The sequence below is a fragment of the Myxine glutinosa genome, chromosome 12 (assembly GCF_964187855.1).
Source record: "Myxine glutinosa chromosome 12, kmMyxGlut1.1, whole genome shotgun sequence".
Classification (NCBI taxonomy): Eukaryota; Metazoa; Chordata; class Myxini; order Myxiniformes; family Myxinidae; genus Myxine; species Myxine glutinosa.
The window spans coordinates 13,724,511-13,750,935 of record NC_136272.1 but is presented as its reverse complement, the minus strand read 5'-3'; the positions used below and the strand labels follow the sequence as shown (position 1 = coordinate 13,750,935).

The following is a 26,425-nucleotide window of genomic DNA, read 5'->3' as shown; positions in this document are numbered from 1 at the left end:
AATTGAGTACCAGCTTGCTGGGATGAATGATCCCGGTGTGTACCCCGATTTAGAATAGGTACACCGTATCCCTGCGCATCGAAGAGCGTGACCAAGTGTTGGCGTCAGGAAGGGCATCCGGCCATAAAAACATTGCCTCAAACAGGGAACCATGATTGTCATGGGGCCCACAAGGCTAACCCCCGCTCTAGCGGGGAAAATGGCCTTAAAACGATCATTCATTCATTCATTCATATTCTCCATGTACGGTAAACGTGCGCCTTGTCGTGCCTGCGTGAGGGGGTATTACAAGTCGAATGGAATATCCAATTCTCGGCATGAAAAACAAACGTCAAGGAAGTGGGGAAATTCAGGACGGGGTTTTTTTTTGCTCGTAAGTAAACAAATAAAAACAAAACTGTATTTTAATGGTTCGAAAATTCAAATGATCAAAAATAATCTCAACCAGATACCACAACTAATTCCACACATAGGAAACAGAACGCAGTTTCAAACACCATGTGACGTCATTGTAGCACAAGTTGAGAAAACAAAAGGAACAAATTTCAACAAGATGGGAGCAAGAGCGATGAACAGCCAACAAAGTTCATGGCCTGACATCAAATTCAACAAAACTAGATTTCTATGAGAATTTTAAATGCATTTTCCTACCCATAATGCTTTGTGCGTTTCATTTTTACAATAACCTTTTACCCTTGAAGCCAAACGGCACGGGCTCGATGAGCCGAGCAGCCTCCTGTCGTTTGCTCGCATCAACACCGCTTTCGTATTTCTTTGAGGCCTGCACAATCATTCACCAACCCTCGCTTAATCCGAATGAAATATAACCTCCAAAGAATCCGCCGTGCACTCGGACAACCCCAAACATGCCGAATCTGTGCTGAAAGGAAGAAAAAAACAACAACCCAAACCCAACAGTGGAACGTACGAATGACGATTCAAAAAGGAAAGCACTCTAATACTGTTCAGGAATGTACATTTTTATCCGTATAAATTAAGTGGCTTCACTTGCTATGTTCACATCACTGGACTTTCCAAGCAGGATGGTTATTGCTCATGCGATAAATCCCACGTTACAAACCGTCAAGTGCACAAAAAAATTAAAAGAATATTACAAACCATGCGGTGAGAGGACTAAATGTACAAAGTTTCGGGGAAAATAAGCTAAAACAATCTGCTCTTTGCATTAAGGCATTTTATGATTCAATTGCTTATTGCGTAAAGCTAAATTTCAAATCAACGAGTGACATTTACATCATAAGATGGATGCCGCCCAACCACCCCAAAACTGTCCCCCATCCTCATCAGCACCTTAAAATCAAGTTAGGTGGTCCTTGGAAAGCAAAGAATGGTTGCAAATGATAAGATGAAAACGACACCGGTGAGGTGTTCACGTGGTTCCTTGCTCTTTGGCTCTCTCTTTCCTGTTCACCTGCGGATAAAACACCAGAACGCATGACTACACTATCTAGCCTCAAAAAAGAAACTATCTCTCAAACCCCTTTTCAATCAAGAGGTCATTTGAAGGTGTGTAGCTATTTCAGGTAAAGAGAGAGGGATAATTACAAGAAAGATCAATATAGAAACCGACTCAGCTAAAAAGCGGTTCAGATTTCGGGCCGAACGTTGCAGGCCATCAATCCTTTGGAAGGAGCGCGGGTTCAGTGGTTATGATCTTATTCAGGTTATGAAACTTATTGAGGTTATGATCAAAAAGGTAAGTTTTGTTAATTCGGTCACAATCCTTAAAAAGTATGTCAAGGACACAAATCGAATATCAGGTGCACTATAATGATACCAGAATATCTTGGAAGGCCAAGCGGTCTTTGAAATTCCACATTAGAAAAATTTGACGATGACAAAAAACACTTTTCAGACCGCCATTTTACCTTGGCCTTGACCTTGACCCTGGAGGGGTATGATGTACGTACCCCTCCGGGTTAAAAGTGTAAACGCGCCTTACTCCAGGCTATCGAGAGGGCAATTTCATTCTGATCAGACAAAAATTAGCTGAGTCTTGGTGAAAAATGTTAAAATGTCTATAATTGGGTCATGACCTTAAAAATAAAGGGGCAGTTCAACGAAAAGCTATGTCAACCCCACATACATTTAACTCCCATTATTGATGAAAATTTTCATTTGGAATGTCCCAGCCGGCTCGTAGATTGGCAGAAAAAAGGAAGAATATCGTTTTCTAAATGGTGGTTTAGTACCTCAGGGGTCGAAGAAAATCTGAGGGACCATTCAAGATTAAAGTGAAAGTTAAAGTGAAAAGTACTAATTGCAGAAAAACCCTATAACAGGTATAAGCCTTCCCCTATTATATCGGGGAAGGCTTAATAAAGAGACAATTTGTAAAGCAACTTGGTTGCACTCCACAAGGCAAACAGCTTACCTCCGGTGGAGGCTTCACCGACACGGGCTGGACAGCGCGTCGTGGTGGCGATGGTTTCGGCTGGACATGCTGCTCCATCATGTTGTAGTACGTGACTCCACCATACACATGTGGGTGTGCCTGTAAACAGGTTTGCAACGAAGCTGCAGAATGCAAACGGTTCTCTCAAGCATTATTTTTGGTATTTCGAATCAATTTAATTTTCTCCGTTTCAAATGCTTCTTGTTGGGTAATCTGCTCACGCTTCCCTTTCTGATAAATATATTCCGCACCCTCCATTCTTTCCAGTTTACCGGTGGCAGCACATTATAAACGGAGCAACAACATAGAATTTTATCAACTAAAATCTGATGGGAGCATGTTTGGTGCTGTGGGCCTCTTCTGCCCCCATTGAAGTGCCAACGCTCAAAGACGTCAGCTGCACATTGCATCCCGCAGCAGTTACTGCAACATACACTTGCAGACTCTCTCCGTTAATATTGTGCCTGGTGCCAAGCTTTCATGAAGATGGCAAAAGAACAGATTACACAGCGCAGGTAAACCCATCCATCGCGGAATCACGTGACCAGCATTGCTGCGTTTTGTGGGGGTGAACGTACAAAACCTTATATTGCGAGCTCAACAATAACCTCAAAACTTAATGAACATAAATAAAAAGCACAATAAACCTCGTTCTGGAGTCACATGTGAAAATAATGGGTGATACCTGTGCTGGGAACAAATGAGGAAGTGGACTGGGACTGTAGGGAAAGCTGGTGCTGGGAAGCGGAGTCCCAGGGAAGGCGGGCAGCATTCCACCAGGAAAGTAACCCGGATTAATCAGTGGTCCAGGGGACTGCCCAGGAGAAACGGAGACCGGCGATGGGTACAGGTGGCCAGCTGGTGGGTGTGGGTGCAGCCCTACACAGACAGGAAGCAGAAGAAAAATTAGAAATGAAAAGCAACATCAAGTCATTCCAAAAAGTGGGACATAACTCAATGCCATCAAATGCTCTCATCATCAAAATGTGCCGTTAGTGCCAAAGGTCTCACTCAAAGTGCCAAAGTTTGTTCAAAAGGATGTCAAAAAAAATTACAGTTCCAAATTCAAACCAAAATTTAAACTAGAACGGGCACTCGGTAGAGCGCATACCTTCGCCGCAGCTACTGTTCTGTACTTGGCATGGGAGTGTAGGGAACAGAACAACAAAAATACGATTTTGACCTTTTCGTGACCTTGACCTTTGACCCGATTGCTCCCAAAATCTAATCAAATGTGTCCCGTATAATAACCAATCATCCCACCAAATTTCATGCAATTCGGTTGAATACTTTTTGAGTTATGCGAATAACATACACACACACACACACACAGACATACAAATAAATACACAGCGATCAAAACATAACCTTCCGCTTTTGCGAAGGTAAAAATAATTCCTACATAGGATACAACAATGGCATTTGCTGTATGTGAAAGAATATTTGTCGAAGTTATTTTGACTTTTCTTCCATTTTCAGGTGCTCCTGTGACACGTGACGTCACATTTACTGCAAATGGCACCACCACAAGAAAAAGTGTAATGTGTTGCCTGGCTTATAGAGATCAAATCAGCCACACAGGTTCAATGAAGCTTCATGCCAACCAATGGAAGGCAGCCACCATCGATAAAAACGATTCTCGAGTGGCATGAAAAGCTCATGGAGAACGTCATCATCTTGCAGAGGAAGGGGACAGGCCGGCCAAGCACAAGTGGCGACGATGTTGAACACGTACATACTCAATGGTACATAAAGTGCTGCACACGTGACTGCAACTGTATGCATGCAAGATTCGGCAGGTGCAGGCACTGAAGCTGGATGACTGCACACAACGCATGATGCTTGCAGTGGACATTTTGGAATGCTGAGACAAAGACGGATTCCAGCGACGTGTGCTCTCCTCAGATGAGTCAACTTTTCACGTTTTGGGGGAAGGTTAACAGACAAAACGTCAGGATGTGGGGCTCTGAACCTCCCCATGAGGTCCGAGAACTTGAGCGAGACAACCTTTCAAGGTTACATTTTTCTACAGAATATACAGTGAATAAGTCATTAACCTGCGCTTGCGAAGCGAAAAGCGAGGTTAAGCATTCAGTTACGTACGTGTGCAGTGTGTCGTGTCTGCATTAAAAAATTTATTTTTCTCGGCAACCGTTGGTCTGATTGACATGAAATTTTCACCACAGGAGTGCCTCCTCCTGCAGAATATTTTAATGATTATGACGTCAAAGGTCACGTGGTACAGGCGCCATCTTGGAAAAAATTGAGACCTGGCTCATTGTCAACTATTCCCCATGGAGAATAAGATATGTTAATGATGATGTCATCGGTGCCTTCGTTATGACGTCATAATTCGACAGGGACAACGCTTGGTCTGATCAGTTTGAAATATTTTGTCAGTAGGATCTGCCCTCTACACATAATATTGACTGAAGAAACAAATAGACAAACCATGACCCGAAGGATTGAATGAATTTAATGAAAATTATATTTAAAACAAACTTACCGTGCAAATGTGATCACTGCAAATAAACCGTTCGACGATGACAGTTTGAATTGCGAGAGCGCGAGGAAATCAGTAAATGTCACCTTTCGACTGGAAGCCTCGTCTACCGTAACAAAATGGACGATTTCCTGGACCTCTCCGAGATCCTTGTCTACCTCAACAAAACGGAACGTTCCCAGATCTCTCCAAAAGCCTTGCGAATTCTTCCGGGTGTTGTTGCTTCGTCCGATTGTCAAAAACCCAGGAAATCTTCCGACTTTATCGGTATTTTAGCCATTTTCGTCTGCTTTTCCGACTGGGAAACACATTTTGAATTTCCTGGTGGCGTGGGGACCCTGATAAACGAGTAGTTAGACCATTATTCTTTGCTGAAGTCACTATGGAGTCTGACAATTACTTGGATATCTTGGAGAACTTTGTACTCCCACAATTGGCTGACCTGCAACCAGAGGTCATTTACCTACAAGACCGAGTACCCCCACACTGGAGTTTGAAGTGTTCATTGAGGATCAATCAATGATCGACGATTTGGTGTGGCGATCCGATTCTGTGGCCATCATGTTCACGAGACATAACCCCTCTGGATATATATTTTTTTCAATGGGGTTTTTGAAGGACTTTGGTTCCTGATATGAGGAAGAGGATTAGGTCTGCAATTGAGACCGTAAGTGGAGGAATGCTGATCCTAACCCTGAAGGAAATCGTGTATCGCCTCAACGTGTTACTTGTGACTCGCACATCGGTATACCAATGACGAATGATAATCTTGACAACAAATGGTTTTTCACATGTGATAAACTGCATTGTTGTGTGGCATCCCATTTCATGGTTTTATTATGGTTTGAATTTGGAATGGTATTTTGTGGACACCCCCCTAACTCCACTGCTAAAATAATTTCTTGAGTCGGAAAATATTTTCTTAAGATAAAAGTTTTCTTGAAACAAGGAAATGATGAGAAGCCTTTTCTTGTGGCTAGTTTTCACTTCATGAACTAGAATGTCACTCGGTAGAGTGCATACCTCCACCAGGCTAAAGAGTTTATGTTTTGCATCCCACTGATAGTCCAGATATGCATCCGGATCATTTAACTATTATTTACGGATCAAAGTTAACTATTCTATGGTATGTCATCCTGATGAGCCCAAATGAGTCCAAAACATGGTCAGTGGCTCTGCATTCCTTTACTAGTGACCATTCAAACCTCGGTGTGGAAAGACCTTCGTAACCCTGCGGATGGAAGTCATGCGGTGGTGAATGCACGTGACATTCAGCACCATTGTACAATACAAGAGTATTGTTTGAGTTACCCTTCCATTGTGAGCACCTCCATATGTACCCAATGAATGATGTTTTACACCATTATACTCATCGTTGCAAGTTTGACCAGGAACTTGTCCTTAATCCCCAATTCTTTGGAAGACCAGATTTTTCTCGCACAACTTTTACAAGTACATTACCCACACAGCATAAGTAGATAAAATGATTAGAAAGCAAAAACGAGGACCACACAATCAGGTTTCTGAGGCCTCAGAGCCGAGTTGCAGTACCGGGATGCGGGATGCTGATGTTGGGTGGAACCATCACACCCTGTGGGCTCACATTAGGCCGCTCTCCATGCCCATATATCGGACCTTGGTAAGGGGGATCTACCAGGCACACGAGGAAATAGTCAAATAAATCCAGCAGCACCGCATAAAACAAACAAACAATGAACATGTACCAACCTCAACTCCCCAGCCCTCTTGGACATACCCCTGCTATGATTTAAAGCACAGTACAAATCATTTCACCACATTTAACTAGACCATTTCCATTCGGTATGGTTGTAAGCACATAAGAGAGAACACAACTGGCATCACAGAGGTTCTACGTTAAAGTCCAAATTAAGGCAGTATCATATTAGGGACAGGGGAGGCTAAGCCTTTGGAAAACGAATTAATCTCAGGATGATTTTGTCACAGAAACATTGATAAAACCCAGCGAGCTCACGAATGACAAACAGAGAGGGAGTAATGTTTGCCCTGGTTGGCCTGGCTTACACATGATAATAATCCATACAACATGGTTAACTCTTCATGAGCCTGGTTTTGGCTTAGGGACACAATCATGAAATATTTTGAAGAGATATGTTTTAGAGGATGATATCCCTGACCCATTAGCACTAACGGATTATTTTTGGGGAGAATAATAAGCCGGATAATCGCGTTATAAATTCAGACTATTGTTACGTGGTCCTCCCGGTAACTACCTGGTCTTGGTGACCCCCGGACCGTGGGAGGGACCCCGCCAGAAAGATATATGGTTTATACGCTTTCGTAACGCAATCAATATGAATTCCGGTCAAGAAGAAACCCCACACCAAGGATCCGGAATAATCAATAATATATTCACTGAGCAATCAACAACCATCAACAATGCACAATCAATATTACAACCATGTGAACTCATCTACACAAACTCTAAGATGGCCATCTTAATCTTATACATTCCTCACGTGAGCCCCACTCCTGACTCCCTCCGTGGTCAATGTCTCTCCTCTCCGCACACGGGCGGTTGAACGAGCCCCGGGCGGACGTGCTCTAAACGTGCCGTCTCGGACTGGGGCCGCGGCTGCAGCGCACCTCCTTGCCAAGCCACGGGGCAAACCCAGCGCGGCTTCCGACGCGAGCGAGGCCCAACGTGCGGACCCGTACGCGTCTTTGTAGACGGGGCAAAACCCCGCGCGGCTTCCGACGCGAGCGAGGCCCAACGTGCGGACCCGTACGCGTCTTTGTAGACGGGGCAAACTGTCCCGGACGCTTGGTTTCGTGCACGAACTCACGGTGACTGGACGTGTCAAAAGGTATTTACCGCCCAGGTCACTCCTCTCGCCAGACGTTTCGCAACGGCGCGTTTTCCGCGCAGCGTAAGGTCGATTCCACCTTCTCGTCGTCGCGGGGCGAGGAAGAAGAAGCCCCGTCCTTTTCTCTCCTCGTGTCTTTTCTTCTTCCGTTTCCGGCCACTTCCGTTTCCGGCCACTGGTTCCGAAGGGCTCCTGACCCTCCCATCACAACAACCCTTAATATAATACACACGGATAAGCAACCTGAATGGTAATTTACATACATTCACCTAAATATGTAACACTCCCCCCCTTCAAGAAAGAAAGTTTGAACCCAGCGAAAACTTTCTTTGCCGGCCAATTTGGAGAAACAAACCAGATCACTCAACCCCCCCACATTATCAGTTCCCCCTGGGCACAGTTATCACTTAAAAATAAAGCCAGTTAAGCCACTCGATAGCACTTTTCCGGGAGGCCAAGCCGAGTATTCACTACATGGATGCCTTTAGGAACGCGGAGTTCACGGTTAGTCCGTGCAGGAAAGTTCTCTACATGGGCGCCTTGAGGAACGTGGAGTTCACGGTTAGTCCGTGCAGGAAAGTTCTCTACATGGGCGCCTTGAGGAACGTGGAGTTCACGGTTAGTCCGTGCAGGAAAGTTCACTACATGGACGCCTTTAGGAACGGCGTTCACGGTTAATTCGTGTAGGAATCTTGGCTCGGTGGCTCCGCCGCCTTCAGTGCTTCAACTTCTCAGAACGTCCCTAATAATTAGGGTGGGACCACTGGTCCCTGTAGTCCCCTGAATACCGGTCTTCTTCTCGGCCACTACTTTGCCAATTCTTCCTTCGGGAGCGGCCGTAACTCAGGGAGCCTCCATAATAATATTGACTGCGGCCACCACCAAAACTACCGCCCAGTTGTCCTCTCCTGTAGACCTCTCGACGCCTACGAAATGCCTTCCCTACTGTTATGGTCCGACCCTCCAAATCCTTGCCATTCCAATTCTTCTCTGCCTCTCTGGCGTCTTTTGTGCTGGCAAACGTGACAAAGCCGAACCCTCTTGACTGTTGCGTTTCCCAGTCTCTTACCAACCGCACTTCCACCAGCGGCCCATATCTGTTGAAGACAGAGGTCAGAACTTCTTCCTCTGTTTTGAAGTTCAGTCCCCCTACAAATAACTTGGCACTTTTGTCACCATCCCGAGCTGGTGTGGTGTTATTTTCCCTGCTGGGCTCTTTATCAACCCTCAGGTTACCATAAACTTGACCCCCGGCCAAATCATTCCCGAGAACCACAGATACACCCTCTACAGGAAACGTGGCTTGTAAACCGACGGTGACCGGTCCTGACACCAAATCGGACTCCAACTGGATGACCTGAAGGGGAGCACTAACACCGCCCCCGATCCCCTGTAAACGAACACCCTCCCCCGTTGTCGTCTCCTCGGACCATGGCAAAATGCCTTCAAGCATTAAAGATTGATGGGCCCCTGTGTCTCTCAATATCCTAACCGGTCTCCGGTTAGTCGAGGCTCCATCCAGTGACACAAACCCCTCGGAAATAAATGGTTGGTAACCCTCTTGATGGCGATTTCTTACGCTAGCCATCGCATTCGGAGTTGTAATAGTCGGACTCCGCTCTGGGTTGTCCCTTTTCATGAGGTAACAACTGGACATCAAGTGTCCAGGTTTTTTGCAAAACGCGCAAGTAGGCCCGGAGGAAAAACTCGGGGTCTGCCTCGGGCCCCCCGAACTATAAGTTTGTCTTGGGCCCGCATCCCTCTGATTTCGAACCGGTGGGGTATCATAGTTGTCCCCATAATCATCTCGAGGCCGCCGCCATGTATGGTCGTTCTCCGCACCTGCTGTTCCCCACCTCCCCTGCGGAGATCTAGGCGAGGAGTTAGGTTCGTGGACCCCTATTCGGTGGGTTAAGGCATAATCATCTGCCATGGTGGCTGCGTCCCACAACTTTGGTACCTTCTTTTCCTGCAGGTACACTTTGATGTCCTCGTGGACACACTGCTGGAATTCCTCCACCAGGATCAAGTCCCGCAATGTCTCGAAGTCTTTCCCGACTCCTTTTGACTCACACCACCGATCAAACATGTTTTCTTTCACTCTGGCAAACTCCACATGGGTCTCACTCTCCCTCTTCCTGGCATTCCTGAATTTTTGCCTGTAAGCTTCCGGAACCAACTCATAGGCTTTGAGGATGTGCTTCTTCAGTACCTCATAATCTGCACATTGGTCCATTGGTAGCGCCGAATAAATTTCCTGAGCTTTCCCCACCAGCACACTTTGCACGAGTATGGTCCATGCCTCCTCCGGCCAGTTTAATTGTCGAGCCACTTTCTCAAAGTGTGGAAAAAATTTCGCGACTTCTTTTTCACTGAACGGTGGAACCAGCCTCACATGTCTGCCCACATCCCAGGTTTTCTGGTTAGGTGTCGACCCCGTCAGCAAGGGTGGTGCCTCTCCCCGTTCTCTCATTAACTCCAGCTCCTTGAATTTGATTTCTTGCTGAAGCTGCATGTCACGTTCCTTTAATTCCCTTTCCGCTTTTCTCTCCTCTGCTTCGAGGTCCCTTGCAGCTCTCCTTTCCTCTGCTTGTTCCTTTTCTCTTCTTTCCTGGAGTTCTCGTTCCACTCTCCTTTCCTCTGCTTGCTTCTCTTCTCTCCTCTCTTCTGCTTTCCTTTCCTCTTCTGCTCTTTCCTTTTCTGCTTTCCTTTCTTCTTCTGCTCTTTCCTTTTCTGCTTTCCTTTCTTCTTCTGCTCTTTCTTTTTCTGCTTTCCTTTCTTCTTCTGCTCTTTCCTTTTCTGCTTTCCTTTCTTCTTCTGCTAACCTTTCCTGGAGTTCTCGTTCCACTCTCCTTTCTTGTGCTTGTTTCTCTTCTCTTCTCTCTTCTGCTTTCCTTTCTTCTTCTGCTCTTTCCTTTTCTGCTTTCCTTTCCTCTTCTTTTATCCGTTCCTGGCTCCGTAATTGCAACTCCAGTTTCCGGAGCTCAACGTCTTCTGGTTCTTCGGGTAGCCACTCCCAGGCTAACTCGTCCCATGTTCCTAATCCCACCATAGATTGTATCACCGTGGCCTGCAACTCTGCCTTCCTCAAATTAGTTCGGACCTCCAAGTTAAAATGTTTGGCCAATTTCAAGAGATCCGACTTTAGCAACGCTCGGAACTGTGCCTCACTCGGGGTTACCCCAAAGTTCTGTGCCACAAACGCCATGGTGCCTATCGTTAACACCTGTTAACCTTCACCCCAAGACTTTCCCCAATTTCTCAAAAAAAATTATTACCAATTAATAATTAATTAATAAATTTTAATTACCAAAAATATTATTATTTTATTATTTTATACACTTTTAGATCCCGGACGTAGACCCAATTGCGAAACCGCAAATCGTAATTTGGACGAGCCCCCAATTCTGTTACGTGGTCCTCCCGGTAACTACCTGGTCTTGGTGACCCCCGGACCGTGGGAGGGACCCCGCCAGAAAGATATATGGTTTATACGCTTTCGTAACGCAATCAATATGAATTCCGGTCAAGAAGAAACCCCACACCAAGGATCCGGAATAATCAATAATATATTCACTGAGCAATCAACAACCATCAACAATGCACAATCAATATTACAACCATGTGAACTCATCTACACAAACTCTAAGATGGCCATCTTAATCTTATACATTCCTCACGTGAGCCCCACTCCTGACTCCCTCCGTGGTCAATGTCTCTCCTCTCCGCACACGGGCGGTTGAACGAGCCCCGGGCGGACGTGCTCTAAACGTGCCGTCTCGGACTGGGGCCGCGGCTGCAGCGCACCTCCTTGCCAAGCCACGGGGCAAACCCAGCGCGGCTTCCGACGCGAGCGAGGCCCAACGTGCGGACCCGTACGCGTCTTTGTAGACGGGGCAAAACCCCGCGCGGCTTCCGACGCGAGCGAGGCCCAACGTGCGGACCCGTACGCGTCTTTGTAGACGGGGCAAACTGTCCCGGACGCTTGGTTTCGTGCACGAACTCACGGTGACTGGACGTGTCAAAAGGTATTTACCGCCCAGGTCACTCCTCTCGCCAGACGTTTCGCAACGGCGCGTTTTCCGCGCAGCGTAAGGTCGATTCCACCTTCTCGTCGTCGCGGGGCGAGGAAGAAGAAGCCCCGTCCTTTTCTCTCCTCGTGTCTTTTCTTCTTCCGTTTCCGGCCACTTCCGTTTCCGGCCACTGGTTCCGAAGGGCTCCTGACCCTCCCATCACAACAACCCTTAATATAATACACACGGATAAGCAACCTGAATGGTAATTTACATACATTCACCTAAATATGTAACACTATTTTCACTTTTTTATGCAAATGAGCTACTTCCGTCGATTCGCATGACATCACGGGGGCACAACTCATTGATGGACGGTTACGTCTGATTCATCACAAGTTAATGTAGCGTTCAATATGCCGATGTGCCAAGCTTTTAACTGTTCGAATCATCGACAAATTTGCCCACAGAACTCGGATGTCGTTTTTTTGCATCCCTGACCCACAAAAACATTAATGATCGTATGCTTTGTGGTTGAAAAACCTAGGAACAACCAAATTCAACATCAAAACATATGTTCATTCAAAATATTGTGTTGTTTGCGAAGACCAATTTGAGCTGTGAGCGTTCGTATTTGATCACCAGGCTCACGACCTGGGAAACAAGCCTTGGAAATTGCTGAAACATGACGCCGTACTGACACTTAACATGTGAGCGTTACATGGTGATTTGTAGCCATAGCCAAGCCAGTCCCAGATAGTTGCGTGTCGATTTGAAGCCACACCCAGAGTTATGCGTTGATTTGAAGCCACGCCCAAGTGATCCAAGCTCAGACCTATTCCTCACGTAGTTATTCCCATATTACTAGAATACTAGCAGAGCAGACCTGTTTCTTCACTGACAGACCAATTAGTCATCCTGTTTGCCAAACAAATTATATATTGGTTCACTACGTCTGTATTGAATCCGTATATCGTGATAAACTCGACCAGCATGTAGGAATATTTCTTCAGGTTATGAAGTGCCCTCAGGTCTATTATTGCTCGGCGGCTCAATGTGGCTTCGTTTGTCATATGCCCCGAGGGCAGTTTGCATTCTCATAAGATAGCCAGCAGATCAATCTCCCAGGAGAGAGCCAAAGATCCTGCACCGCATAGTCTTCCATAATGTTGTTCTGCACAAACTGGCATGCAGCACGGCTACAGCCAACAGATCCTGCAGGAGCGGCCCGCGAACACACCGCTACGGCTTAGCCTTCAAGTTTGGCTGCTTCACAGCCTCAACTGACTGTCGTATAGTTTAGGTTTACGTTTACCCACCAACCAACTCGCTTTGCTGATGGGGTTAATCAAAAGACAGACATTGGCATTTCCCCAACCCCCTCTCACCCCCGACCCCCTTTCCACCACCCGTTCACTCCCGACCCCCTTACCACCACCCGTTCACCCCCGACCCCCTTTCCACCACCCGTTCACCCCCGACCCCCTTTCCACCACCCGTTCACCCCCGACCCCCTTTCCACCACCCGTTCACCCCCGACCCCCTTTCCACCACCCGTTCACCCCAACCCCTCCCCCCTCCACACTACCAATGTCTCTGTCTTTTGATGAAACCCACCAGCAAAGCGACAGGCAAGATTGGAGTCAAAATGAGAAATGTGTTATAACCTGCACAGAGCAACAGGTCGAATAGTTAGACCACAGAGGTGAAGTCGTAAAAAAATTGGTGGGTAAACCTAAACTAAACGACAGTCAGTTGAAACTGTGAAGCAGCCCAAATTGAAGGCTCAGCCATAGTGGCTTATCCAGGATATTATTCTCCCCAAAAACGTTATTTTTGTGCTAATGGGTCTCTAAAACATATCTCTTCAAAAAAATTCATGATTGTGTCCCTTTAATAGTTAAGGTGGCTGGCTTGAGATCTTAGGGTCCTGAGTTTGTGCCCCTGTCGTGCCGTTGTCATGCCACCAGGTGGGTTGACTCAGCCTGTCAACCTACCAAGGTCAGCAAAATTAGTAGGTCAGCTTACAAGTAACAGGGGGCACTGCATCAGTGAAACAGCCCTACCCCCGAAAATGATGCAGCCAAGCAGCCACAGGCTGCATATGAACCACCACCACCAATTCTTCATGAGCATAATATAAAGTTTAAAAGGGCCACTGCCACGACCAACCTCACCTACTTGAGCAAAAGGTTTGAGGATCCCAAATAGCATCAATGGTACTCATTAAACGTACACTTTAACATGTTATCCTGACCAGAGGGTATTGCATTTGGGTCCGTTTGGTTGTTAGTCTGTCGGTAAATCGACACAATGCGCTGGTGTCGGCTACAAACGCCACCTAGTGGTAGCCAGTATTACTCGTCATCATTTTTCAACGGAATAAACCCTGGTGTTGGGCTAGCGGCTAGGGTGCCGGCTTAGGATCCTAGGATCCTGGGTTCGAATCCCGGTCAATCGCTGAATTAACACCAGGGGGGTTGACTCAGCTTGTCATCCTTCCGAGGTCGGCTAATTGAGTACCAGTTCACTGGTAATTCCCTGTTTGTCGTTAAAGGCGGCAAAAAGGGTTGGCGTCAGGAAGGGCATCCGGCCATAAAACATTGCTTCAAAAAGGGGACCGAAAAACAACAACAACCACGGTTCCCGAAAAAGGCCAACCCCCGCTTTGCGGGGAAAAATGGCGTCTAAAGGTGGTTATTTTTATTATATTTTTCAACGGAATAACTCTTTAAAGTATGTAACACAATGCGAGTACGTCTATAAAGTATGTACGATTAGAATGTGAGTACCAAACAACCACCTTTGGAGGCCATTTTTCCCCCACAGAGCAGGGGTTGGCCTTTTTCAGGCACCGTGGTCCCCTTTTTGAAGCAATGTTTTATGGCCGGATGCCCTTCCTGCCGCCAACCCTGTTAGTCGCCTTTTGCGACACACAGGGAATTACCAGTGAACTGGTACTCAATTATTAATACACGTACACGTGTCGATAACACGATTAGAATTACACGATTAGAATGTGAGTACGTCTATAAAATGCATACAATTTAAAGGTGAATCTATACAATAAAACCGAAAAAGTCTTTGTCCACGGTGCCCTATGTCATCAGCGCATCATCCACATGCCATACAAAACAAGCGCACGCATTCGCATAACACGATCACAATAAATACACTTACTCGGGTTATAATACGTGTCTTCCATGAGGCCCATATGCATTGGGGGTGGGGCTCCAGAAGGTGGTACTCCAGGAGGGGGTGGAGCTCCAGGATGCGGTCCTGCTCCGGCAGAGGGCAGGGGCGGAGCACCCGGGGGTGGGCCTCCACCATCAGATAGTTGGCGGTTGCGTTGAGAAGAATAACGCTTAACACGTATGCCCTGTCCTGCCTGTACAGGAAATGCATAAACTCTCAAAAGGATTTAAGGTGACAATCTATATTAGAAAATGAGAGAAAAGCCACGTCTAACATCATCACGCACAATGACTTAATAAAATATCTAGATTCACATTAATCAGTAGTTTCGTTCATCCTTATGCTGCTCTTTATTGGATCAGCCAATGAAATTAATAATATACCTCATCCATTACGTTGCAAATCAGTGGATATAAAATAAAGCAGAAAGGAAATAATTGTACAAATATACAAGGAAGTGAGCGAGGGAGGGTAGATTCACAGCAAGAGAAATGGCCTTGAAATATCAGAAGAAAGTTCTGAGCTAGATTGGACTTATTATTTATTTAAATAAATAAATAAAAACTGGCCACTCAACTCCATAGTCCATCCACCAAATGTCTCGGAGAACCATCTTTTCACAGATCAAACGAGAGTTTTCCACCAAGGTAACTTCAATTCCATTGAATGTTTTCATACAAAGTAAACTAGACTTGAGAATCGATCCTAAAATTTTTTTTTTTTAACAAAAATGGTCACAGAACAAATATGCAGAACCTCACCACGTCATCCACTCTATACTGTGCATTCGAGGTGTTCGGGGACACGTCATTGATACCTGCATGGCAAAACGTTCAGAGAGCACAGATGTTATTGTTGTAAAGTTCTAGTTCCTCTTTTAAGGTAAGAATCTGGTGCGAAAACATAAGTTTGATTACAATTATCGAAATGCTGTTTGACATTGCCATTCTGAGGACGCAGTTTTGTTTTTTTGTTTTTTTTTGTATACAAGATCGAGGCTCGTGAAAGAGCTAACATTAATCACACAAAAAGTCAAACCGACACATGAAACACAAAAAATAAGGGGAGCAGTAGACAAGATGGGAAGGGAGGGGGAAGGACACAAACGCAACATTTGAGAGCAGGGACATCGGGAGAAAAGTGGGAGGGGGGGGGGGCTTGGGAGGAGGTGGGAGAGGTATAAAACATATGAACACTGCAAGGACTTCCCTGAAAGAAGTTGGTATTTCAAAAAAGTGAATCTGGGGTGAAATTAGCGGGGGTAGAAAAGATCAAGGTTTTGGGGATGGTGGAAGATAAGAGATGGTGGTGGACAGCTGTTTTAAAGACCTGGAGGGAGGAGTAGGATTGAAGGGAGTGGGGGAGTTTGTCCAGAGGTGGGAGAAAAGGGGAATGAAAGAGTGACGGTGAGCAGAGAGCCTAGATTTTGGCAGTTTAACCATAAGAGGGTTGCAGGCAGATCTTGCGCGACCTGAAGGAATATTGGGGGGGACAGAGCACAGAGAGAGCTGGGGGAGCAAGGCCGGAAAGGAGTCGGTAGAAGACAAAAAGACCACCTACCTGCCTGCGGTGAGTGAGTGAAAGGCCCTCGGAGTTAACTTCATCGCAGGAGATTCCAATGATTCTGAAAGCTTTGGTTTCAACAGCATGAAGCCGAGCTAGTTGTGAGGCAGGAGCACCAGCCCAGAGGGGGGAACAGTATTCCATTGAGCTGCGGATGAAAGCCTTGCATGTGGTGAGGAGCTCAGGTGTGCCAAGGAAGGACTTCGCACGACGGAGGATGCCCAGTCGGCGACTGGCTTTGGAGGCCAGCTTGGAAATGTGGTTTTCCCAAGAAAGATCATGGCAGATAGTGAGACCCAAAAGCTTGAGCGACAGAACTTCTTGGAGAGGATTGTTGAGAAAGTAGATGGGAGGGTTTTCCAGTTGGTCCTTTCAGAGAGACATTGTAAGAGTGTGAGATTTGTCAGGATTGAAAGACATGTTCCACTTGTTTGACCAGTCTGTGATTTTGTCCAGGTCTGCAGAGAGTGAGAAGGCTGCAGACTGCCGATCTGAGGGATGAGGAATAGAGCGGCAGATAGTGGAGTCATCAGCAAAGAGATAGAGAGGATTTTCCAGAGAGTAGGAGAGATCATTGATGAAGACCAGAAATAGCACAGGGCCCAGAACACTACCTTGGGGAACTCCAGCCAGAACAGGAAGGGGAGATGAGAGAAATCCATTCAGGGCCACACGTTGCCTTCGACCAGAGAGGAAGTCTGCAAGCCATGAGTGGAGATTTCCATGGATACCATAGGAGGAGAGTTTGGTGAGCAGAGCTGGGTGCCAGACCGTATCGAAGGCACGTGATATGTCAAGTGAGACAGCTCTGATTTCCTGTTTGGCATTGAGGACCTCCATCCATTGTTGAGACAGCAGAAGCAACATGTCCAGAGTAGAATGACCTGGTCTGAATCCAAATTGATGACCAGAGATGAAGCCATTGTAGAAGAGGAAGGATTTGATATCCGAAGCAATGATGGATTCCATGACTTTGCTGATATCATTGGAGGCAGGCTGATTGGTCTGTAGTTGCAAGGATCTGTTTTTGCACCATTTTTGTGTAAAGCGGTAATGTTTGCTGATTTCCAAGATGCTGGCAGATGACCTTGAGTAAAAGAGAGGGTGAAAAGAACAGAGAGAGGGTGAGATAGAGCAGCAGAGCAGGATTTTAGGACCCGTGGGCTGATGCCATCTGGTCCAGTTGCAGAATCAGAGTCGAGTTTTGACAAAAACTTCTCCACCTTGTCAGGAGAGAAGGACATGAGTCCAGGAGCAGTTGGGTTCGACTGGGAAAGGTGGGAACAGAGAGAGATGGGTTTGGGACATAAGATTTTGAGGCAAACACAGAGTTGAGGCATTCGGCTTTGTCACGTGCAGTGTCAACTGTGTAGCTATTTGAGGTAAGGGAGGGGATGGAGGGGGAACCAACACCAGAAACGGATTTGACCAGACGCCACCAGGATTTGGAGGAAGGAGACAGGTTTGAGAATTCAATCTTGAGTGTGGAGAGATAGTGCTTCCTGGCACTCCTGAGGGTAGACACACACTTGTTCCGAGCTTGGTGGAAGGAACTGAGATTGCCTTCAGTTGGATTTGCCTTCCAAGAGGCAAAGGCAAGTTGTTTCAGGGCAACTGCCTCACCACAAGATTCAGTGTACCATGGATGGGAGGAAGGGTAAGACAACTGAAGACGAGATGGGATAAATCTGTGCATGAGAGAGAGCAGTTTGCTTTGGAAAAATTCCCAGGAAGAATTGATGTCAGAGGCAGTGAAGATGGGAGACCAGTCCAGGTGATCGATGGCTGCTTGCAGCCCGTGCCAGTCGGCCTGAGTGAAATGCCAGACTCGTCGGCGCTGAGGAGGCTCTCTGAAAATGGCCAGAGAGATGTCCACTTTAACAAGCACGTGATCAGAAGAACCGATTGGAGCAGAAGAAGAGCAGCAGACATTTGCAAGGAAGTTAGTCATAACCAAGTCCAGAAGAGAAGATACTCCATTGACTGAGATCCGGGTCGGGAAATTGACAGATTGTGTCAGTCCCAATGAGTCACAGAAGTCCTTTGCTGAGGTGCCATGGCTGGTGAGAGCGGAACCCACACCCAGCCAGCTGGCATGATGACAGTTGAAGTCGCCACATATGAGGAAGAGAGAGTTTGGATGAGTTGATAGAAGTTGGTCCATGTTGTCCGACAGCGAAATGTAAATGGAGTCATCACTGTTTGGAGGACGGTACAGAACACATATGAATAAAAGGTGGGAGCGGCGAGGAAGCCGTAGCCAGAGGTACTCCTGGGGGTGGGGTGGAGAGAGGGCAGTGCAAGGAGAGTGAGGAAGAGAGTTTTTGATAAAGATTCCTGATATTGTCTTCCTATATGGTGACTTTATTATCGCATATTCTTGACAGACACAGACACGGCGGAGAGGGAGACACGGCGGGCAGGGAGACACGGCGGGCAGGGAGACACGGCGGGCAGGGAGACACGGCGGGCAGGGAGACACGGCGGGCAGGGAGACACGGCGGGCAGGGAGACACGGCGGGCAGGGAGACACGGCGGGCAGGGAGACACGGCGGGCAGGGAGACACGGCGGGCAGGGAGACCTGGCGGGCAGGGAGACACGGCGGGCAGGGAGACACGGCGGAGAGGGAGACACGGCGGAGAGGGAGACACGGCGGAGAGGGAGACACGGCGGAGAGGGAGACACGGCGGAGAGGGAGACACGGCGGAGAGGGAGACACGGCGGAGCGGGAGACACGGCGGAGAGGGAGACACGGCGGAGAGGGAGACACGGCGGGCAGGGAGACAGGGCGGAGAGGGAGACAGGGCGGAGAGGGAGACAGGGCGGAGAGGGAGACAGGGCGGAGAGGGAGACAGGGCGGAGAGGGAGACAGGGCGGAGAGGGAGACAGGGCGGAGAGGGAGACAGGGCGGAGAGGGAGACAGCGCGGAGAGGGAGACAGGGCGGAGAGGGAGACAGGGCGGAGAGGGAGACAGGGCGGAGAGGGAGACAGGGCGGAGAGGGAGACAGGGCGGAGAGGGAGACAGGGCGGAGAGGGAGACACGGCGGAGAGGGAGACACGGCGGAGAGGGAGACACGGCGGAGAGGGAGACACGGCGGAGAGGGAGACACGGCGGAGAGGGAGACACGGCGGAGAGGGAGACACGGCGGACAGGGAGACACGGCGGAGAGGGAGACACGGCGGAGAGGGAGACACGGCGGACAGGGAGACACGGCGGAGAGGGAGACACGGCGGAGGGGGAGACACGGCGGAGAGGGAGACACGGGGGTGAGGGAGACACGGCGGAGAGGGAGACACGGCGGAGAGGGAGACACGGCGGAGAGGGAGACACGGCAGAGAGGGAGACACGGCAGAGAGGGAGACACGGCGGAGAGAGCGACAGGGAGGAGAGGGAGACAGGGCGGAGAGGGAGACAGGGCGGAGAGGGAGACAGGGCGGAGAGGGAGACAGGGCGGAGAGGGAGACAGGGCAGAGAGGGAGACAGGGCGGAGAGGGAGACAGGGCGGAGAGGGAGACAGGGCGGAGAGGGAGACAGGGCGGAGAGGGAGACAGGGCGGAGAGGGAGACAGGGCGGAGAGGGAGACAGGGCGGAGAGGGAGACAGGGCGGAGAGGGAGACAGGGCGGAGTGGGAGACAGGGCGGAGAGGGAGACACGGCGGAGAGGGAGACACGGCGGAGAGGGAGACACGGCGGAGAGGGAGACACGGCGGAGAGGGAGACACGGCGGAGAGGGAGACACGGCGGAGAGGGAGACACGGCGGACAGGGAGACACGGCAGAGAGGGAGACACGGCAGAGAGGGAGACACGGCAGACAGGGAGACATGGCGGACAGGGAGACACGGCGGAGAGGGAGACACGGCGGAGAGGGAGACACGGCGGAGAGGGAGACACGGGGGTGAGGGAGACACGGCGGAGAGGGAGACATGGCGGAGAGGGAGACACGGCGGAGAGGGAGACATGGCAGAGAGGGAGACACGGCACGATGGAGAGAGACACAGCTGAGACAGAGACATCACAGACACACATCACTTTTAGGTTATCCCAACGTGTTACCTTTCGCCTCCTTTATTGCCTTTCAAATAAAAACTTTAACAAATGCAAATAGGTCCCCCGCCCACCCCTCTACCCCCCTTTAAAAGAATTCTGCCAGATAGAAAATGACAACCCACCTGGCATGTCATGCCTCATGTGAGGAATATGCTGCCGTTGATTCCAGTTCGAAGCAACAAGACCCATTTGGGCAATGCCTTGGCCAATGTTTGCCAACTCATGGTCGTCCTGGTCCCTGGGATCCCAGACCTTCACCGGCGGCACCACGTGCTGTTCGAGTGGTGCAACCGTCCGTACAGCCTGAGGATGAGGGTGTGCGAGTTCTTGCGAATCTGTAACGGTTGCAAGCGCCGGCGGAGCCGCTTCCAACAAGGCCTGACGATCTGCCTCCAAGCCCTTGACTCGTGAACGTCGCACACGTGAATAAGATTTTTTCTCCATCACTTTGGGCGCAGGAGGGGCCTCTTCCGATTGGATTGTCGCTGCATCTTTACTTAAAACATCTGATGGTCCTGTACAATTGACATCAAGTAACAAGGCAGTGTGATATTGAGGAACGTTCCTTTGAGGCCTTTCCTCGTTTTCGGCTGGATGCCTGTTGTCCATGGCCTCGTCCACTTTGTAGTTACCTCCCCGGTATTCCGTGGGCTTTCTAATTCTCTGTTTCTCGTCCTGCATGCCCTTTGACCTGTAAGAGGTCTCCCTGGGTATTGTGACGTCCTCGTCCTGCTCGTTTTGCCAGGTCTTTGGCGATCTCTGCAAATACTCTTTCTTCTGCGCGTAAGCGGGTCTGTCGTCTTCCGTCCACTCACGATCACTCTGAGGGTATCTGCAACAAATAACGTTATAAAAAAGTGAAAATAAACCTTGGCTTGAGAATAAAATTGCACAAAATCTTGTTCACAATTCTTCTTTCCTTTTTCAAGCACAAGACTTGAAATTCTAAGCTAAATCTGTTTTCTCCTTTCTCCTCATCCTTTTTTCAGGTAGGAGGCAGTTTGCAGGTGTCCAATGAACTTAAGTTCTCTGCAACGACATGGTGTACCTAAACTTTCAGAGAAAGCCAAATTGATGCAACTTCAACATTCTAACAAATTGGACTGACAAACAAGTTCAGAAAACCAAAACAAGGTATCATTCATTTCTCATTCAAAGAAGGAAACACGAATCAAAAGCTCAAAGATGACTTAATTGCTGATAATTTTCAAGCACTGTTCAAGATAACGTAATCCAGTAATGACGAACAACCCAATGGCTGGTTTTAACAAACCTGGGTTTCCTTTGAGCACGGACGCGTCCACGTGCAGACATGTTCCCCACGCGGATGTCATATCCGTACACCGCGACAAGCTCTGCACTGCATTTTGGCAACTGCTCATCCTCACAGTATAGGTCATGTTCCCATCGTCCCTCATCCTTCCACAACTTGCGGCCCCTTGCCTTGGCCCTGGGACAAACATTAAGAACAGCGATGGTAGGCCATTGCACTGCAAAGAAACACCACCAGCGCTGGAAAAAAATGCATTGTTGGGGTTTACCTGGCGTCGTCTTCCTTCGCCCCTCCCCGGATGTCGTGCTCAAAGAACAGTCCTTTCCTGGGCACGTAGGCGGGGTTCTGCTTGTCTTCATCGGCATCTGGATTCTTATTGACACCCTTATTCTCAGCCTTCTCATCTTCCTACAGGAAAGGGAAGACAGACCAAGGAAACAGAAAACCCTTTAGTAACTGAAAATGCAACCTACAGTGGTACTGATGTTGAGGAAAAAATGTTATACAAGTGAAAGAAACATGCCACGAGTCACAATGACCTCAAGCGGCCTTTGGCTTTGTGAAGGGAAAGAATGCAGAAAAGTAAATAAATATGACTCAAAATTGTCCAAGGTCATCTATAGCCTGTAGACAGACCAGTGAATGCCAATTTGATGGTACCTTAAATCTTTCTAATGCAAAGAGACAATGAAAACTATACCGGTTCCCTGCATTAAACACACTTTGCCTTGACAGGGGTGAAAACATAACCTCCACCCACCTTTGGTGGCGGAGGTAAAAATAAATAAAGTTACATTTAAGAAGTTAACAACAGCTAAAGGATAGACACATCTTGGGCTACATAAAATCACACAGCACAATGTTTTAGTAAAAGTGTACATGAGCATATGCAGCACCTTCAGAAAGTATTGTCCTGTCACCAGCGATTAAAACTGCCGGATGACGAATAGCCGAGACCGTTGTAACTCCCGAGGTGCATAGCCAAAATTGGCGGTTGGTCCATCGCGCATGGGTGAAGGAAACAAAGCGCTTACCTGGCCAGAAGCACACGGGTTTATACCGAAACCCACAATGAACAGACGCGACGCGACAAATAATATACAACAATAATGATTTAATGAAATTTAGCCTGGTGTTGGCTTAGCGGTCAGGGTGCCCGCTTGGGATCCGAGGATCCTGGGTTTGAATCCCGGTCGATCGCTGAATTAACGCCAGGGGGGTTGACGCAGCCTGTCATCCTTCCGAGGTCGGCAAATTGAGTACCAGCTTGCTGGGATGAATGATCCCGGTGTGTACCCCGGTTTAGAATAGGTACACCGTATCCCTGCGCATCGAAGAGCGTGACCAAGGGTTGGCGTCAGGAAGGGCATCCGGCCATAAAAACATTGCCTCAAACAGGGAACCATGATTGTCATGGGGCCCGCAAGGCTAACCCCCGCTCTAGCGGGGAAAATGGCCTTAAAACGATCATTCATTCATACATTCAATGATTTAATGAAAATAGAAATCAAGGAATGAAATAAAGTTGTGGTAAAAACGAATTCAAACTCCTACTTTGAGGATCCTCCACTCAGACACAGAAATGGACACACAGGGGAAAATAAAATGAAATAAAATGGCCTTTTCGTGCACTTAGCTTGTCCCAACGAGTTATTTTGCAAAGGTGATGGCGATGGTCCGGTCCGATGTCTCGCCCAAAATGGCGCCAGCACTGCGCGTCGAAGACGACCAGGCCTGAAGGAATCAATCAAGACGGCCAGCCCTCTTTCGCCTCCACCGTCAAGTGCTATGCGGACCCCAGCTCCTTGATGAGCCCAAATGTTGCCCGCCTGTCGAGATGCTGCCGGTGCAGCAAAAGCTCCACGCTCCTTCGAAAGTGCACCAAAATCACCAGCACAACGCAAAAAGATGGCGCCCTTCCTCCTCCTGAACAAAAACCCAAGAGAGCGATCCTTCTTTCAATGGTCCTTTTCCCTCAGAACTTTCTCGCTCTCACGTCACACTGACCAATCGCAGAGCCCCATCAAATCACCCCATGGTCGTGCTCGACCAATGACGAACTTCGGGGCGTGGCCTGCCACTTTGCTTGGCGTAGGCGTCATTAAGGCGTGGCTTACTTGCCGTTCGGCAATGTTTGGGTACTGTCGGTGGTTCCGGTGGTTGCTGTTTAAAGGTAGGTTTTATGGCCGGCCGTGTTGTAGTTGTAAAATCGCAGGGAAAAGCCACAGGAGGCAATCACATAAAGGGGGAAACTAACCTTAATCCCTATCTAGTTAACACAGCTTCACCCCCCGTGTGAAGACACGTAACCAATCTTAAGCTCCAGTTCCCCTTCTGAAATACATCAAAGATATCTCCTACGCATCCACGGTCCATGCTATACTATACGATCCTATCTGTACTATGAGATTCCATCATTTACTCCCACAAACGAAACAGTTTTCACACCACTTGACTTTCTCACATTTTGTGTTACAGCCTTAATTTAAGATGGATTAAACTGAGATTTTTGACACTGATCTACACATAATACCCCATAATGTGAAAGTGGAATGTTTTTAATCCAAGTCTGTCATGGTCCTGACTTCGTGAAAGTGGAGGTACACCATCCTGGATGTGGGGGATCACTGGCTTGCTCTTGGGAGATCAATAGGCTGTCTCTGTGCCTTGGGCTTTGTCGAGAGAACTGTCGGGGGCCGTGCAACAACACCAACAACAACATTTTGACAATTGACAAAATCACAAACTGATGAAACACTTGGAACATGTCTTTAAATCCTGAGAAATGCCACACACTCACTCACTCTCTCCAAAATAACAATTCCACAAAACCTCCCATCTAATTTCTCAACAACCCTCTCAAAGACGTTCAATCACTCAAACTCGAGTCTCAATCTCAGCCATGAGAGCAACTCAAAGTCCGTTGGGCAGGCCACATTTCAAAGTTGGCCACCCAAGCCAGATGCCGTCTGGGCATCCTCCGTCGTGCAAAGTGCTTCCTTGGCACAACTGAGCTCCTCTCCACCTACAAGGGTTTCATCTACAGTTTTATGGAATACTGTTCTCCCCTCTGGGCTGGATCCCCTTCCTCACATCTTGCTGACCTTGATGTCATGGAAACCAAGGCTTTTAGGATCATTGGAATTTCTCGCGATGATGATGAATCTATGGGCCTCTCACTTCATCAACGCTGCCAGGTCTGTGGTCCCAGTCTTCTTTCGCCTCATTTCCGGTCTTGAACCCTCTGCCCTCTCTGTCCTCCCCAAGTATCTCTAGGATGCACATGCTCCACCAGCAACCCCCTGGTAGTGAAACTGCATAAATCCAGAACCATTGCTCACCTCCACTTATTTATTCCTCCCTTTTCCTCCCACCTGCAGAACTACCTCCCACACTCTCTTCAATCTCATTCGTCTCTCCCGGTCTTCAAGACAGCCGTTCTCCACCATCTCAGGTACCCAGTGATTTCGGACTAAACAACCCAGCAATCAAGAAAATGACCGAATACCAGGACCTCAAAAATGAGGGCAAGATATCTTGGAAGCTGAAGAGCATAAAAATTGTACCAGTGATAACAGGAATGATGACAAAGAACCTCACTGAGATTTTAAAAACCATCCCCGGGAATATTACCACAAATTAACTACAAATGGAGGCATTCCAGGGTTCAGTGACGATCCTGAAAAGAGCCCTTGGTAACACCTCCTGAAACCCACAAATGGAGATGACCGACCGACCGACACACGCGTGCGCGCGCATGCATGCACGCACGCACACGCACACACACACACACACACACACACACGGTCTCCGCCTCCTGAAGCCCACATGTGGAGATAGCAGCAGCAACAACTTGCACGCACACACGATAAATGCAAAACATTTTCAGCCAGAACTACATGTGCCATATTTGCTAAATTAAGGATGAAGAAAAGCTTTGCATCTCAAATCAGGAGACCAAGGCACTCTTCTCTGAATATAAATAACCCACAGTAAATCATCAAGTAATAAGAACCGGTGTTGGACATAACCTGTGCGAAGTAGTCATTAAACCATTAATATGCACTGGATAGCTCCTCTGGTAGTTGTGCGATGAGGAAATAGATTTATGTTTCACACACAAAAGGTTCCCACTCAAGGTGAATAGAAAAGGTACACAAGACAAACCTGGCCGTCCAAACCGTCTTCCACATCCCCATCCACCTGCTCATTGCTCTTAGATTCCTTGGATGCACTTTTCTTGATCTTTACAACTTCTTTAACCTCCAAATCATCCTCACGATCAGATGATTCCTCCTCACCCTTGGCAGAAAAATTAAATTATTCAGTGACATAGATAAATAAACATTGTTGTAACTTCATCAACAATAAAATTAGTATTTTCTCCCCCACGGTGGGAAACTACTTGTGATAAAGAGGGCTGGGTCTGTTTTTGTGTGAAAAAAGTCCCTTTTGTTTTCAATACACATTGGTAGAAAAACTGTTACCCTCCCCTGCCCTTACTCCAGATCTTATTGGGGGTTTTCCCCTCTCACACACAGCCACCCCTTGGGCAAAGCAAAAGTGA

At 47.9% G+C, this 26,425-nt stretch overlaps 2 protein-coding genes across 2 annotated transcripts in view; both read right to left on the bottom strand.

Annotated features, from left to right (window-relative positions):
• Positions 1-793, bottom strand: part of LOC137437272 (protein CASC3-like) — a 54,531-nt gene extending 53,738 nt beyond the window's left edge. The window contains exon 1 of the mRNA XM_078766248.1: positions 694-793. Within this exon, the coding sequence (XP_078622374.1) occupies positions 694-793 (100 nt within the window). The remainder of the gene's footprint in view (positions 1-693) is intronic.
• Positions 387-26,172, bottom strand: LOC137438195 (protein CASC3-like). The gene is made up of 10 exons (XM_078766484.1): positions 26,026-26,172; positions 22,127-22,266; positions 21,859-22,035; positions 20,708-21,417; positions 15,735-15,790; positions 14,959-15,166; positions 6,471-6,569; positions 3,102-3,295; positions 2,396-2,515; positions 387-1,432 (listed from the first exon to the last, which is right to left on the bottom strand). Exons 3-10 carry the CDS (start codon positions 21,897-21,899, stop codon positions 1,391-1,393), a joined length of 1,470 nt encoding a protein of 489 aa, XP_078622610.1. The 5' UTR covers positions 21,900-22,035; positions 22,127-22,266; positions 26,026-26,172; the 3' UTR covers positions 387-1,390.
• Positions 26,173-26,425: the final 253 nt, after the last annotated feature.

Coding starts and splice junctions, on each gene's coding strand:
- LOC137438195 (XM_078766484.1), bottom strand. CDS start 21,899: ATGTCTGCACGTGGACGCGTCCGTGCTCAAAGGAAACCCAG. Junction 21,418..21,858: donor CGTGCTCAAAGGAAACCCAG/GTTTGTTAAAAC, acceptor TATTTGTTGCAG/ATACCCTCAGAGTGATCGTG. Junction 1,433..2,395: donor CGGTGAAGCCTCCACCGGAG/GTAAGCTGTTTG, acceptor TTTTATCCGCAG/GTGAACAGGAAAGAGAGAGC.